General features: G+C 42.6%; 1 protein-coding gene across 2 annotated transcripts in view; it reads right to left on the bottom strand.

Annotated features, from left to right (window-relative positions):
- Window positions 1-16,012, bottom strand: part of sbno1 (strawberry notch homolog 1 (Drosophila)) — a 151,184-nt gene that overhangs the window by 22,972 nt on the left and 112,200 nt on the right. For both annotated transcript variants that reach the window (XM_063074016.1, XM_063074017.1), the window contains 8 exons: window positions 14,761-14,928; window positions 14,444-14,607; window positions 10,985-11,116; window positions 10,757-10,892; window positions 6,572-6,684; window positions 4,955-5,026; window positions 4,601-4,700; window positions 510-584 (listed from right to left, as the gene is read on the bottom strand). In XM_063074016.1, coding sequence (XP_062930086.1) covers window positions 510-584; window positions 4,601-4,700; window positions 4,955-5,026; window positions 6,572-6,684; window positions 10,757-10,892; window positions 10,985-11,116; window positions 14,444-14,607; window positions 14,761-14,928 — 960 coding nt within the window. The remainder of the gene's footprint in view (window positions 1-509; window positions 585-4,600; window positions 4,701-4,954; window positions 5,027-6,571; window positions 6,685-10,756; window positions 10,893-10,984; window positions 11,117-14,443; window positions 14,608-14,760; window positions 14,929-16,012) is intronic.

Here is a 16,012-nt window from a genome sequence, read left to right as displayed (position 1 = left end):
CAAAGCGATTGAAAAGTGTTATTAAAAGGAAAGGTGATGTGACACGATGGTAAACATGCCTCTGTCCCAACTTCTGTTGAGTGCGTTGCAGCCATCAAATTCTAGATTTGTGTATGTTTACAAAATACGATTCAGTTGGTCAGTAAAACTATTGAAAATCTTTTCTTTGTACTTTTGTCAGTTAAATAAAGGTTCACGTGAATTAACATGTCACAGATTTTTGTTTTTATTGCATTTTGGAAAATATCTCAACTCTTCTGGAAATGGGGTTTGTATATAGTCTAGACTCTAGACACCCCCGTACATTGAAATCATTGGAAATGCTGCAGGAACTCAGCAAGTCAGGCAGCACCTATGGAAATGGATGAACAGGGATGAACAGTTGATGCTTCTGGCTGAGACCCTTCATCAGGACTGGAAAGCAAGGAGGAAGATGCCAGAAGAAAATGAGGGGGTAGCGTGAAGCCAGATGACTGGCTAATGAGTTTGATTCCTAATCCAAATCTTACCTTTATCAAGCGAGAGGAGTCCTGAACGGTCTTCCATATTTATTAAACCCACACCAATTAATCCCTGTCGAACATCTAGAGAATAAAAGCATAGGCACGTTAAATGGAATGAGTGCATCAGAGATGTAAACAAAATATAGGCACCCTCTGGTAAAGCTCTCTCATAATACAAGTGAGTAAAGCCAATTTCTGAACAACAAGAAATCCTACACCACGTTGTAAAGTGTTCAAGTTTAAAAATAATGCAAAGTTATTTTTAAAGTCAGGGCTCAAGTTCTAAAGTTAAATTAATAAAGCAGGAAATGTGTGAATTAGCACCAGTAGAGAGGCTGACTACTGAAATACTTGAATGTATTTGCTCCTTTAGACCTTCCACATTGGGCAAGATGACCAATAAACAGCTCTGGTTCCAAGCAATATAGTTAATGAACGATCAGTGCTGTCTCAAGGAAAGTGAAAAGGGAAAACAGCAGGTGGTGAGTACAGCGTACAGGAGCAGTGACCAGGCCTAGCAGAACACAGTGAGGCAAATCTGAACAAACCCAACCAGTTCAGGAGCAGCAGTTGACACCTAGCCAACGCTGAGGATTTGAGAGAATCAGAATCGAAGGCAGCGGGTGCAAGAGCAGAACAGAAACGTATGCAGCCAGCACTGAAAATCACAATTCGTGTTGGACAGGATTCACTCTAAATATTTTCTAAAAATAATTTTCTCCAAAACTAGGGTAACTTCACTAAGTGAACCAGAGCAAAAACAAAAATAAACTTAAGGGAACCTTAATGAGGTTAACAAATAAGAGCATTAGAAGCAAGCTGAGAAGTACATTTGTGGAATAACACTGGACAACAACAATTTTTTTCTGGAAGTGTTGCTCCCTCAGATTTGTTTCTGTTCATGTTTGGTATATGATAGACCGTGTAAAGCTCAACACAAATATAATTTCAGACTTCTTGTATCATGTAGGATTTTGGAGAAACAACCTAATTTCTATTGAATATAATACGCTTTGCAGTAGTTCAACCAAGCTAAAAATGTTTTGTTGATTTCAATTTGTACTCAGTGTCTGAGGCTTCTCATTTAAGTGCCCAACAATAATCAGCCAACATTGATGGATTCCTGTTGCCCTGATACCATTTCTCCATGACCACAATGTCCTGGTGAAACCTTTTACCACACTCGTCACTGTCAGCACCAAGATTTGCAGGGAAGAAGTCCAAATGGGAAATGCAGAAAATGAATCTTTCGTGACATGTTGCACTTCATGGTTTTGAACACTTGAAGCATGTTGCTAACCAGCGGCACGTTGTCTGGTGCTCTAAGTTACCAAAAAAATTTTCGACAATATCCTTGAATGCCTTCCATGTGATTTTCTCTGGTCCTACAAGAAGTTCTTCAAATTGTCTGTCATTGACCTGTTTGATTTGTGGACCAACAAAAATGCCTTCCTTAATCTTGGCATTAGTTATTCTGGGAAACATCTATCTCAGAATTGAAAATACACTTGGATTAAGATCTCAACTGTCCTGTGCTATCACCAGTGGGATCATCAGTTGATCTGCCACCTGTCTTCAGGAGTTTTGGCCCACTTATGATCAAGACTCCCTTGAGGTGGTGGGCCAGCAGTGCTAAAGCACCACCTCCCACTTATCAAAATTCTTCACGTAAATTCATAGCCTTTCTAAAGCCTGTTCTGCCACGCAGCATCTGCCCTGTCTAAACATGCCCCCAAGCATGCCTGGAAAACTTTTCAGTTTACATTGTGGGCAACATTTTAATTGATTTAAATTATGAATTGAAATAACATATATAGATAATTGTTAAAAAAATAGTGTGTGATAGGAAATTCTATGGGCGATTTTCATGATCAGCAGCCCAAAATCCGTAAGGTACACTCAAAAGTGTTCAGGAAGCAAAATCTTTGTTGTCCAGTGTAATATATCACATTGAAGTGAAAATCTCAGGGAGTGGCCATTAGGATGGGCACAAATGGATCTTTGTCAGTTTGACAAGATGTAGCAAACTGTGCTCATTGGATCACTAAATTTGGTGCTGATACAAGCAAAAATACAAAATTAAGCCATAGTGAACAAGCAAGGAGCCATATAAGGCCCATAGCTCGGTTAAGAGCATGGCTAGGCACAGCTCAAATGCCATCTATTAACTCGCTAATGCCACAGCTGTAACTGGGAGAATCTTGGATGGAGGCATACAAGAGTGACAGAGATCAGCAGATTATAACAACCTCACCCTTAACATCAGAAAGAACAAGGAACTGATTGTGGACTTCAGGAAGAAGTCAGGAGGTCACACAGCAGATCTCTCTGAGTGATCTGTGATGGAAAGGGTGAGTAGTTGCAAGTTCCTGGGTGTCAACATCTCTGAAGATCTAGTATCCTAATATATTGATGTAATTATCAAAAGGCACAACAGCGGCTATATTTCATCAGGAATTTGAGGACATTTTGCATGTCACCAAAGACTGTAGCAAATTTGTACAGATATGCTTTGGAGAACACTTTGACTGGATGCATCACCATCTAGTATGGTGGGGGGGGGTAATGTAAAGGATTGGAAAAAGCTGCAGGGGGCTGTCAACTCAGTTATCTCCATCGTAGACACGAGACTTCCCACCATCGAGGATATCATCAAAAGGCAATGCCTCCAGAAGGTGGCATCCATAATGAAGGACCCTCACCATCTAGAACATACCCTCTCTTCATTACTACCAGCTAAGAGACTGAAGACACACATTCAATGTTTCAGGGACAGCTTCTTCCCCTTCACCATGAGATTTCTGAAGAAGAGGGAAGCAGGAGGAGGAAGTACTAACAGAAGTTGGAGAAATTGATGTTCATGCCATCAGGTTGGAAGTTAACCAGGCGGAATACAAGTTGTTGCTCCTTCTCCCTGAGGGTGGCCTCATCCTGGCATTTGAGGCGGCCAAGGACCAATATGTTGGAATGGGAATGGAGATTGAAATTAAAATGATTGGCTACTGGGAAATCTCACACTCAACAACACAGTACATTTCACAGAGAGGGGTAATTGTTGTTTGAAGTAGTTATTACAGTGAAATGAAATCCAGCAATACATGTTGAGTTCATTCATGCAAACAAATTAGTTCAATGTAGATACGGTACTGGAAAACTTGCTTTGCTTTAAGTTGTGCTTTTTCCAAAGGCAGGCAGGGTCTGAATATGCTTCATCATTGCAAGGATTCCTTCAGTAATTCCAGTTGAAGCTCATGTGCTCAAATCCCGTGTGTGAAGTGTGAACTCACAACTTTCTAATTCAGACTTAAGAGCGTCATGAATAGAAAAACATCATCATCGTTACGTGCCATGTTGTATGATGTAGGTGATCATGGTCTTTTATTTCTTCTGTTGAAAAATTTGCCAAGAATGACCATCCACCACCTGCTCCCATGGCTTCACGTGACCCTGATTTTTTCTTGGGGGGGTGGGGGGAGAGAGCTAAGCAGATGCTACATCTTGCTCAAGTGTGACCTGCAGGCTAGTGCAGGGAAGGAGCACCTTGCATCTCTCCTTTGGTAGAGACTGTTAAAAACCACTAAAAAAAAATACCTTTGATAAGTTTTGTACTTTTTAATAAACTCATATTTTTTCCACACTCACCGGCAGAAAGCGGTATAGCAGCTAAACTAACTCATTTTTCATTGGCTAAGTATTAGCACATTACCCACATGATGTAGTTGTTTTAATTATGTAGCCTATTAACTAATTTATCTCTAAGGAATTTCTCTTATCTATAAAACTGACAGACCTTTCAGAAATGTCATCTTTAGCATTAATTCCCCTCTTAGCTCAGCTTTTTCTCAGCTCTTTACTTAGTTTACTCCTGGAAGAATCCAAGGATCAGAAAATAAACAGAGATCCAACAAGACACATCCCCACTTGATCACCCTGAGCAAAACATAGGCATAAAAAAATTAATTTGCTGAAATTGCTGCACTTGGACTGTGCAGAAAATATCTTAAACCAAGAAAATAACAATTTTAAATTATAATATTACAAATTTCATTGTTACTGACCCAAACTGATCAGGAGCTAAACGGGAATCTGTACTGTACCTTTGAAGAAATCCCCAGTGTATTCTTTGGGTGATGGCACCAGTGGACTGTCTAGATTTACAATGGATTTCATTACAATTTCCAGGGCATTCCGGCCATACTGTAAAAGTGTCAAACAGCCCAGTGTCACATTACAGTTTAAATAGATACTGTAGATTAGATAGATAGAGTAAATTGACACAGCTCAGTATTACGACATCCTGTCTCTCTGATGCATTTAGGTTACTGTGACAATTCATGTTATTTCTGGCATTTCAATTGTGAGGCAGGCAGCAACTTAGATAAAACTAACTAAATATAAAATAATGAACCATAAAATCCCACCACTTTTCACCTGGATAACTGCAACGTTACCTTGTTATCGAAGTTAAACCTGCTCAAATCCCTGGTTTCAGTGGCACGTCTGTCGCCGTGTGTAAGAGCACCCTGTTCAAAAAGTAAAACAAAAATCAATGACTGAAAATGAAAAATGAAAATTAAAACCACAGATGCTAGAAATTGCCAAGAGAAACAGAAAACATGGGAAACGTTCACTGAGTCAAAGTTAAAAGTAAATTTATTATCATAAATGTCACCATATACTACCCTGAAATTCATTTACATCAAGAATAATCTGGAGGGACCGCAGGACGTGCATGTATGGTGAAGGCAGGCTGTTTGGAGATGCAGGAAAACCTACATATCATTAACATCAGAGACAAGGTGCACTCCCTTCTCTTCCCACAGCTTATGTTGACATAGGTGCGCAGACATATTTTCACAGAACCCACTTTATGCAGTTTACCAAGGCTAATGGTCATTTCAAGAACTTGTATAACTTGTATTGATTTATTTATTGGAATACAGTGTGGAATTGGCCCTTCGAGCTGCACCACCCAGCAATCCCCTGATTTAATCCTAACCTATTCACGGGACAATTTACAATGACCAATTGACCTACCAACCAGTACTTCTTTGGGCTGTGGGAGAAAACCAAGCACCTAAAGGAGACCCACGTGGTCACAGGGAGAACGTACAAACTCCTTTTCCTGCAGCGGTGGGAATTTAAGCCAAGTCACCTGTACTGTAAAATGTTGTGCTAATCACTACGCCACTGTGCTGCTAGTAGAACTTGGGGTGGCAGCTTAGTGAGTGTAATGTGTACAGTGCTAGCGATCAGGGTACAATACAATTCTCGCCACTGTCTGTAAGGAGTTTGTACATACTCCCTCCAACCACGCGGGCTTCCTTCAGGTGCTCCGGTTTCCTCCCACATTCGAAAGACATACGGGTTTGGGCTGTAAGTTGTGTGCATGCTAGGTTAGCGCTGGAAGAATGATGACACTTGCAGCCTGCCCCCAGCACATCCTCCAAGTGTTGTTGATGCAAATGACTGTATGTTTTAACATTATGATGTTCATTCACTCATCATGTGCCATGTTGTATAACGTGGGTGATCTTCGCAAATTTTTCTACAGAAGTGGCTTACCATTGCCTTCTTCTTGGCAGCGTGACCCTAGCCATTATCAACACTTTTCAGAGATTGTCTGCCTGGTGTCAGTGGTCACATAACCAGGACTTGGTCATCTGCACCGGCTGCTCAAACGACCGTCACCACCTGCTCCCATGGCCTGATTGGGGGTGGGGGTGGGGGGAAGCTGGTGCCACACCTTCACACCTTGCCCAAGGGTGACATGCAGGCTAGCGGAGGGAAAGACTGCCACACACCTCCTGATGTATTCCCACCCCGCCACCCAACTTTGATGCATTCATGACAAATAAAGCCCTTAACAGAAAATAAAAAGATACACCAGATATTTAAAGATTAAAGATCCTCCCTACTCAGTCAGTGAGTCATTCTGAGGAACAAAGACAACCAATCTAAAACTGAATCAGGTTTGGCAACATTTTTGGGGACTTTTTGTTCTCTACTAATGGTTGGTCTTGGTGAGGAACAGGAAACACACTCTTGTTTGAAAGCCAGGAACTTACCAAACTTTCAAGCCTTTTTGCAACAATTGAAGCAAATCTCTGTTCACCTGCCAACTCCGATATTAGAAAAACATACTCAGGTGAGGTCACTTGGTTTGATCGATGTGTTCGACCTGCAGATAAATTAATAAACACAGTTCCAGTAAAAACAGCAACCACAATTACACAAGATAAGCTAATCTTAAAAGGTATTTCCTTTAATGGATTTTCAAATTGAATCTATTATCAAAGTACATATGATACCATATACAACCCTGAGATTCAATTTCTCGTGGGCAGTCAAAGTAAATACAAATAAACACAATGAAAGACTGTAACTAACAGGATAGACAAACAGCCATTGTGCAAAAGACAACAGATTGTGCAAATACGAAAATAAATTTAAATAATAATAAATAAACAAGCAATAAATATTGAGAACATGAGATGACAGGTCATTGAAACTGAGTCCATAGACTGTGGGAAGTGATGGGCAAGTGGTCCAAGAGCCTGATGGTTGAGAGGTAATAACCGTTCCTGAACACAAAGGTGCAAATCCTGAGGCTCTTGTACTTTCTTCCTGATGGCAGCAGTGAGAAGAGATCATGGATTGCATGGTGGGGGACTTTGATGGATGTCTCATGTCCTGATCCCCATAAACGTCACAAATCAATTACAATTGAATATTAGACCATAATTCATAGGAGCAGAATATTGCTTGTTGGTTCTCAACCTGTACACACTGGAGTTTAGAAGAATGGGGCCGGGGAGGTGGGGTGGGGGAGAAGAGAGAGAGAATCTCACTTAAATCCATCGAGTATTGAAAGGGTCAGACGGAGAGGATGTGGAGAGGATGTTTCTATAGTCGGGGTGTCCAGGACCAGAGGACACAAACTCAGAATAGAGGGGCATCCATTTAGAATAGAGATGAGGAGGAATTTCTCCAGTCTGAGAGTGACGAATTTGTGGAACTTGGTTCCACAGACATCTGTGGAGGCCAAATCATTGGGTATATGTAAAACAGAGATTGAAGGTTCTTGATTACTCAGGGAGTCAAAGGTTACAGAAAGAAGGCAGGAGATTGGGGCTGAGAGGGATAATCAACCACCCGTGATGGTATGGCAGAGCAGACTCAATAGGCAAAATGGCCTAATACTGCTCCTATGCCTTGTGGTCTATCTCTCTTCCCCCAAGCTGGAGTAGGAAACATGACCCCATACCCCAATGTGCCCTAAACCCCTCCATTCCTAAAAGGGAGAACAAGCTGTGCCCAACCTTTGCTGTCTAAACAGGCCAATCCAAAGTGCCCCAGGACACACCACTGACAGGTCATGACAAAGAACACATAATCATGGCACCCAACAAGAGCTATTGTTCACAGAGCTAAGCTGCGGGGCCCAATAATATACCAGGTCTGGTTTTGAAAGGCCGTGCAGCCCAGCTGATAGAAGTGCTTACAGATGTATTCAACACCTCTCTGGAGCAATCCATTGTCCCCTTGGTTTTCAAGGTGGTAACCATGATACCAGTGCCGAAGAAGGCGACAGTAACCTGTCACACTAACATCAACCATTATGAAATGCTTTAAGTGGCTGGTCTTGGAGCACATTAAAGCCTTTTGCCCAGTTGCACTAGATCCTTTCCAGTTCGCTTATCACTCAAATCAATCCACTGATGATGCACAAGCCTTTGCCCTCCACCAAGTCCTGTCCCACCTGGAAAACAGGGTTCATATGCCAGACTGCTGTTTATAGACTTCAGTTCAGCATTACCCCAGAAACTGGTGGTAAACCTCTCCTCGCTGGGTCTCCACATCCTCCCTCTGCAATTGGATACCGGACTTCTTAACAATAAGGCCACAGTCAGTCCGTGGGGACAGCAACATCTCTTGTCTCACTACGCTGAGCACCGATGCTCCCCAAGACTGTATGCTCAGCCTGCTGATGCATGACTGTGTTGCAGGATCCGGCTCAAACCGTGTCATCCAGTTTGCAGATGACATAACAAGAATGCTGATGAGACGGAGCATAGAGAGGAAGTGGAGTGGCTGTGGATTGGTGTGAGAAGAACAATCTGAGCCTGAATGTGGAGAAGACGAAGGATATCACTGTGGACAAACCAGCCCCCTCTGCCAATACATGAATCCTCCATAGAGAGTTAAGTGCACCAAGTTTCTGGGAGTTCACATCATGGATGACCTCATCCGGTCCCTTGATATCACCTCCCTGAACAAGAAGGCACAGCAGTGCCTCCACTTCCTAAGAATATTGAGGCAAGCAAAGCTCTCAGCCCCATCTTAACTGTGTTTTACAGGAGCACCACTGAGAGCGTCCTGAAAAGTTGCACCTCCATCTGGTACGGGAGCAGTCGAGCATGGACCAGAAGTCCCTACAAAGGACTGAGAACAGCTGAGAGGATCATAGGGATCACCCTACCATCCACTGGGGACATTTACCAGGAGTGCTGCATACGCAAGGCCCTTAGTATTATTAAAGATCTCACCCATTCAGCCTTCTCTTTGGCTTTCTATCATCAGGCTGGAGACTGATGCACAAAAACAGGGTTGAGAAAGTTTCTTCCCCCAGGCCATTAGGCTTCTGAACTCCCGGCCACATAATATTCGAAGTGTCACTGGCTAATCTGTTTGGTACCTTATAATATTTAATATTAAAACATAGAACAAAGAAATCTACAGCATATTACAGGCCTTTCGGCCCACAATGTTGTGCTGACCATGTAACCCTACTCTAGAAACTGCCTAGAATTACTCATAGCCCTCTACTTTCCTAAACTCCATGTACCTACCTAACAGTCTCTGAAAAGACCCTGCTGTATCCGTCTCTACCATAGTCACCAGCAGAGTACTCCACACACCCACCGTGTGAAAATCTTACCCCTGACATCCCCTCTGTACCGATTTCCAAGCACCTTAAAACTATGCCCTCTCGTGTCAGTCATTTCAGCCCTGGGAAAAAGCCTCTGGCTATCCACACGATCAATGCCCCTCATCATCCTATACACCTATCAGGTCACCTCTCATCCTCCGTCGCTCCAATGAGAAAAGGCCAAGTTCACTCGACCTATTCTCATAAGGCATGCTCCCCAATCCAGGCAACATACTTGTAAATCTCCTCTGCACCCTCTCTATAGTTTCCACATCCTTCCTGTAGTGAGGTGACCAGAAATGAACACAGTACTCCACGTGGGTCTGACCAAGGTCTTATATAGCTTAATGCACTTTAGTTTGTCATTTATGTGTGATTCATCTGTAGATTTTATCCTTCCTTTCATAAGCTATTGGGTGTTAAATGCTTTACATCGTGGTTTGGAGAAACGTTGTCTTGTTTCTATATACATTATCTGGCTATATACATTATATACATGCATATAGTTAAATGACAATAAACTTTGACTTGACACTTGACTTCAGCTACACAGAAACAACACGGAAAATGTACAGTGTAGCCAATATAGGTCAATAATTTCATGTGCTCTTTTCGCACTGTTACCATCAGGAAGGTATAGGAGCCTCAGGACTCACACCACCAGGTTCACGATCCGTTATTACCCTTCAACCACCAGGCTCTCAAACCAAAGGGATAACTTCACTTGCCCCATCATTGAAATGTTCCCACAACCGAAGGACTCCCGTTCAAGGACTCTTCATCTCATGTTCTCGATATTTATTGCTTACTGATTTCTTCCTTCTGTATTTGAAGAGTTTGTCATCTTCTGCCTACTGGTTGAACATCCTAGTTCAGTGATCTTCTGTTGATTCTGTTTGGATATAATTCGGTAGATTTGTTGAGTATGCCCACAAGAAAATGAATCCTAGGGCTGTATATGGTGACATATATGTACTTTGATAATAAAATTTACTTTGAATGTTTCGCTAGGTGATTTAAAGGAAACTGTAATTAGGGATTATCGTAATGTTCGAAGTAAATTATAGCAACAGAGACACTAAAGAACAGATTGAGAGTCAGATTTTGGAAAAGTGCAAAAATAATAGGCCGTCTTGGGTGACTTCAACTTCCCTGATATTGGCACCTCCTTAGTACAAATGTATTAGATGATAGTAGAGGAGGCTATGGAAAGGCATTCAATTAGCACTGTCAGATGCTAACCACCATCAATCTAACACACATTCACAGATCTTCCATGAAGAGACACCAGGGAACAAAGTGGAAGCTGGCAGGTCCTCACCAAACTGCTGAATCGCACGGTCTGCACTCCAGGGCAGCTCCAACGTCATGTGCACACGCCGTCGCTGGTTCTTAACTCTGCGATCTGCTTGCAATGAAATCCCAGAACTGGCTGCTTCTGAAATTATTGCAATATTCTAATGGCCAGAGAAAAGGAAAATCATAAATTAAAAACCAGAAATCAGGGCTTGCTGTCCCAAAGCAAACAGCTGAAGTGAATTGCTTTCACCTTCTCTCCATCCATAAACCGCTGCTTCTCTGTGATGTTGAGGATTTCTACAGGAACATCAAGTTCAGATCTGGATTCGTAAGATATACTGCCATCATCGTTGCTCACAACCCTGCCTTTCCGGCCTGTCATCTGGAAAACAAAACCTCAACTGAGCAAGTCCAACAACAGAACATTTCAACAGATCAAGCAAGGAATAACAATAACTAGAGATGCATTATGGGTTACCCAGTCCTCTGTATAACTAAAGATTCATAGTACATTTATTATCAAAGCTGTGTTTGCAGCATACAACTCCAAAATTAGTCCTCCCAACAGTCATGAAACAAAGAAATCCATGTTCAAAGATAAACATCAAACCCCACACACAAAAAAAATCATGTAGACCGCAAGACAAACGAGTTAAAACACAAAATCACAAGGCATATTTCAGTTCAGTTCAGTGTTTATTATCTGCCGGCTGCCCCGATTCAGAAATCGCCCAAAAGTAGCAACAAAAAGAGGAGCAACCGGAACTTGAACACACCATAACCCTGAATCTGAGTCCAAACCTACAAACCAAATTCATACGCAGAATACTGCCTTACCTCAAGTAAGTGTGGCATTTTGCCAACTTACAAGCTTACTTTCGGAAATCAGTACAGTTCTGGTAATTAATAAAGACAATTCAGTAGATTCACAGCTACTTAATTTTGGGGTGGTGGGGTCAATAATAAAGATGAGGAGGCAGAAGATGCACAGCCCACTCAGTAGTTCAGAGAGATGGGTGAGACTTCTCAAAATAAAATTAGAGCCATCTAGATAAAAAAGCACCCCCACCCCTCCTCTCAACGAGAAGAGCATTCCTCCCACCCTCCCCTCCCCACTCACCTAATTGATTCACAGAACCCAGACACTGCTGTTAACATACGAACATGAGATACAGTAAAGAATAGGTCCTTCCAGCCCTTTGAACTGCACCGAGCAGCAACACCCGATTGAACCCGAGCCCAATCACGGGGCAATTTACAATGACCAATTAACCTACTAACACAGCCCACTCAGTGCAGGGGACATGCTGACTCTCCAAATAAACTGACTGAAAAAGCACCCCCTCCCTTCAATGGGAAGAGCATTCCTCCTCCCCACCCAGTCGCCTCCACACTCACATCATTGATTCTGCTGCCAGACACTGCTGTCAATACGAAAAACCAATATCCATCCTTGTTGTTCATGTTGTCCTGCTGAACATTGTGGGCATGCTATGTTGGTACTGGAAAGTGGGGCTACACTTGTTGGCTACCCCTAGCAGATGCTGGTTGTTAATGCAAATGACATACTCAGACGCCACGGTGGTGTAGCCGTTAGCGCGATGCTCTTACAGCTTGGGGTGTCAGAGCTCAGAGGTCAATTCTGGCACTGTATGCAAGGAATATGTATACCTCCCTGTGTAATACATGGGTTTTCTCCGGGTGCTATTGGTCACTGTAAATTGTCCTGTGATCAAGCTAGGGTTAAATCAGGGGTTGCTCGTGGTACGGTTTGAAAGGCCAGAAGGGCCTATTCCGCAGTGTGGAATAGAAAATGCTGGGCCAGGCAGCATCTATGGAAGGAAGAACTATTTAATGTAGAAAGGTGTTCCATTCAGTGTCGAGCATATTGGCAAGTGGAAGAACATATTACTGAAATGCCTAATTTTTCACATATTTCGTTATAAGAACATAAGATATCATTTTTACTGAGACATCCTGCTGTTTCTCTGCAGCTGAAATGCTACATTTTACACAAAGGTTTGGGACATACACTTTAGGGGTGACAACAAGTTCTACTTTAACTTCCTTCTTCTCCAGTACTGTAAGTTTCCCTTCAAATCTTCAGTCAACCTTCTCCCACAGACAAGCCAACCATAACTACTATCATCTCATCACCAACCTTCTCTTTCTCTCCAAAGTTGCTAAATATTGATGCCTTCCACACCAGCATCTGGTTTTCCCCATCAGATGTCCCTACTGTTGTGCGAGGCGCTCCTTCCCTCCGCTAGCCTGCAGCTCACTTATGGGCAAGGCCCCCCAGTCAGGGTCACGTGAAGCCATGGAGCAGGTGGTGGATGGTCGTATGAGCAGCCGGTGCATATCACACTCCCTGGGTACGTGACCAATGATGTCAGGCAGACAATCTCGAAGGTATTGATAATGGCTGGGGTCACCCATCTTGTAAAGACGCTGCCCACAAGAAGGCAATGGCAAACCACTATGTTAGAAAATTTGCCAAGAACAATCATGGTCTATGATTGCCTACATCATATGACATGCCACATAATGATGACAACAACATGGAAACAGGCTGTTCAGCCCACCATCTCTGTGCTGACCATCAAGTACCATGATCTATTAATTCCACTTTCCAGCACTCGTCCTAGAGCCTGCTATGTTATGGTATTTCAGGTTTGGGGACTGCCCGTCTCCACCTCCCACACGCAAGCTGAGTGAAAAAAATCCTTCCTCTCTCTGCCCCCACCTTACTGTAAATATTTGTCTCCCGGTTACAGGCTCAGAGGGAGAAGTTCCTCAACATCTAATATTAAATTAGATCATCTCAGCCAGGCGTCTCCACCAACTCAGCTTTCTCCAGCAGAATGAAAACAAACATAGCCTATCCAATTTCTCCCTATAACTGAAACACGATCCCAGTGAATTGTCTCAGCCCTCCCCCTTGTCAACCGTGTCATTTTTTTTGGTTGCTATTTTTAGGTGATTTTGAATCGGAGAGGCCTGCAGATAACGAACACTGAGCTGAACTGAATATGCCTGGACTCCTTCTGATTTTGTGTTTTATATCCTGTGTTTTTCACTCTTTTTTGTTTGTGCGGTTTATATTTTTTTAATGCATAGTGGTGGTTGTTCGATGTTTATTCTTTGAACAGGTTCCATGGATTTTGTTTTCAGGCTGTCTGTGGGGAAGACAGATCTTAGGGTTGTATACCGCATACATACTTTTTGATAATAAATGACCCTGAATTCTTCCTATAATCTTGATTTCAACATTTAAGATGAGGTTTCCTAGGTACATGGATGGTAGGGGTATGGAGGGCGATACTCCCGGTGGAAGTAGGCAGTTTAAATGGTTCGGCACGGACTAGATAGACTGAAGGGTCTGTTTCTGTTATACTTTTTTATGACTCTGGTTTTTACATCACACTCAGACACGTATAACCTTCAGCTCTTCCAAAGTTCTGCTCCCAAAGTTTGAGCCACTCTGTTGCATTAATCTCTCACCTCCATATTTGAGACCTATTTTTTCCTCCACTGTAATCCCACCATTGTTTTAAAATTACTGCTGGTTTTTCATCAAACCTTCAATGCTATGGAGATTATCTTGTGACTCAGGTTTTGCTCGGTATCACAGGAGTGATCACCATGACAGAAGCAGGTCATAGTTATGGATATGCGCATTTTACACCGACACTTTCTTGGAACTGACCTCCGCTACATTATCTGGGCCACCCAGCTCGTCTATGAGCTCATCCAGCGTATTTGGAGGTAGGTCTTCAGCTAGTCTGTCCAGCTTCTCCAGTAATTCTCGTTTCATTTGCTGGGCTCTTTCCACTGCGTCCTGGCTGGCTACAATACTATGGCTACTGTTACCTTGAGTTTTAATCAGAGGAAAAATGGAACAAGTTAAGTAACAGGAGTTTATTTATTTTTCAAAATAGACTCTAATCCTTGTCTGATTACAGAGCAAGATAAAAGAACATACATTAATGCAATTTCATTCACATTTTGCTACAACCCCTTTACCTGAAGGAAGTGCATTATTGGTTGTGCAGCTGATTGAAGAGAAACTGGGCTTTTTCGATCCAAGACCAGATGCTAGTAAGGCACTCTGGATAGAATCGGGATCAATACTTTTCTTCTTCTTCTTCTTCTCTTTGTCCTTCTTCCTCTCCTTCCTCACTAACCAAGGATCTGTTCCAATCCAAAAGGAGAATGGTCATAAATACTGTTGTGTGTGGGGGATGGGGTGTGACAACATCTGGTTTGGGAGCAGAAATCTCACGTTTCTCTGCACAAGCCCAAGGCATCCCCCTACCACTAAATCATTACACAAAGGCTCCTTCATTTCTGCCATTTTCAAATTATTCAGCCCATCAAGTCTGCTCTGATGCCCCATCATGGCTCTCAACGTCATTAACCTCTGCTTTAAATATACCTAATGACTTGGACTCAACAGCTGTCTGTGGCAATGAATTCCACAGATTCACCAGTCTGTCTGAAGAAATTCCTGAGCCTCAAGCCCAAAGAAAGCTATAACAGAATCTTCTCCAGCTGCCTCAGCAGTTACAACTAGTCCCTCACAACAAGGTTTCAGTTAATATGTCCAATAGCTCCATGGCTGAAATACCCCAATCTCAGCTCTTCATTAGAATCCATTACAGTCAATGTCCCAAATCTCCTGACCACTCAACTCTATCATTGTCATCCCCCACTGAATTCACACCACTCTCCAGAATACCCCTGCTTCCGCATGCCTTTCCAATTAATACTTTTGACTTATGACGTTTGTACAGACTGAAGACAGAGATCACCATTTAGTTCACTGAATTTTTGTGTGCTGTCAGACTGAATAATGGTCAGGACTTAGCACAGAGTACGGTTTATTGATGTGGAACATACATCTTGCTGAGAGAATGAAATCAGGAAACAGGAAGTTAGTAGAACACACACCAGTCCTCACTGAGGGCTCGGTGCGGAAAGGCTGAGCAGTTTTAATTTCCTGGGAACCAACATCTCAGAGAAGGTGTCCAAAGACCAGCACACTGATGCAATCATGAAGAAAGCTTGCCAGTGGCTCTACTTTGTTAGGAGTTCACAGAGATTTGGTATGTCACTAAAAACACTTGCAAATTTCTACAGAAGTACAGTGGAGAACATTCTGACTGGTTGCATCATGGCCTGGTGTGGAGGCTCCAGTGTACAGGATTGGAGATATAGCCAGCTGCACAGGCACAACCCTCCCCACCATCAAGGACATCTTTAAGTGACAATGCCT

Source organism: Mobula hypostoma, chromosome 21, assembly GCF_963921235.1.
Source record: "Mobula hypostoma chromosome 21, sMobHyp1.1, whole genome shotgun sequence".
Lineage (NCBI taxonomy): Eukaryota > Metazoa > Chordata > Chondrichthyes > Myliobatiformes > Myliobatidae > Mobula > Mobula hypostoma.
This window is presented reverse-complemented; position numbering and strand designations above follow the sequence as displayed.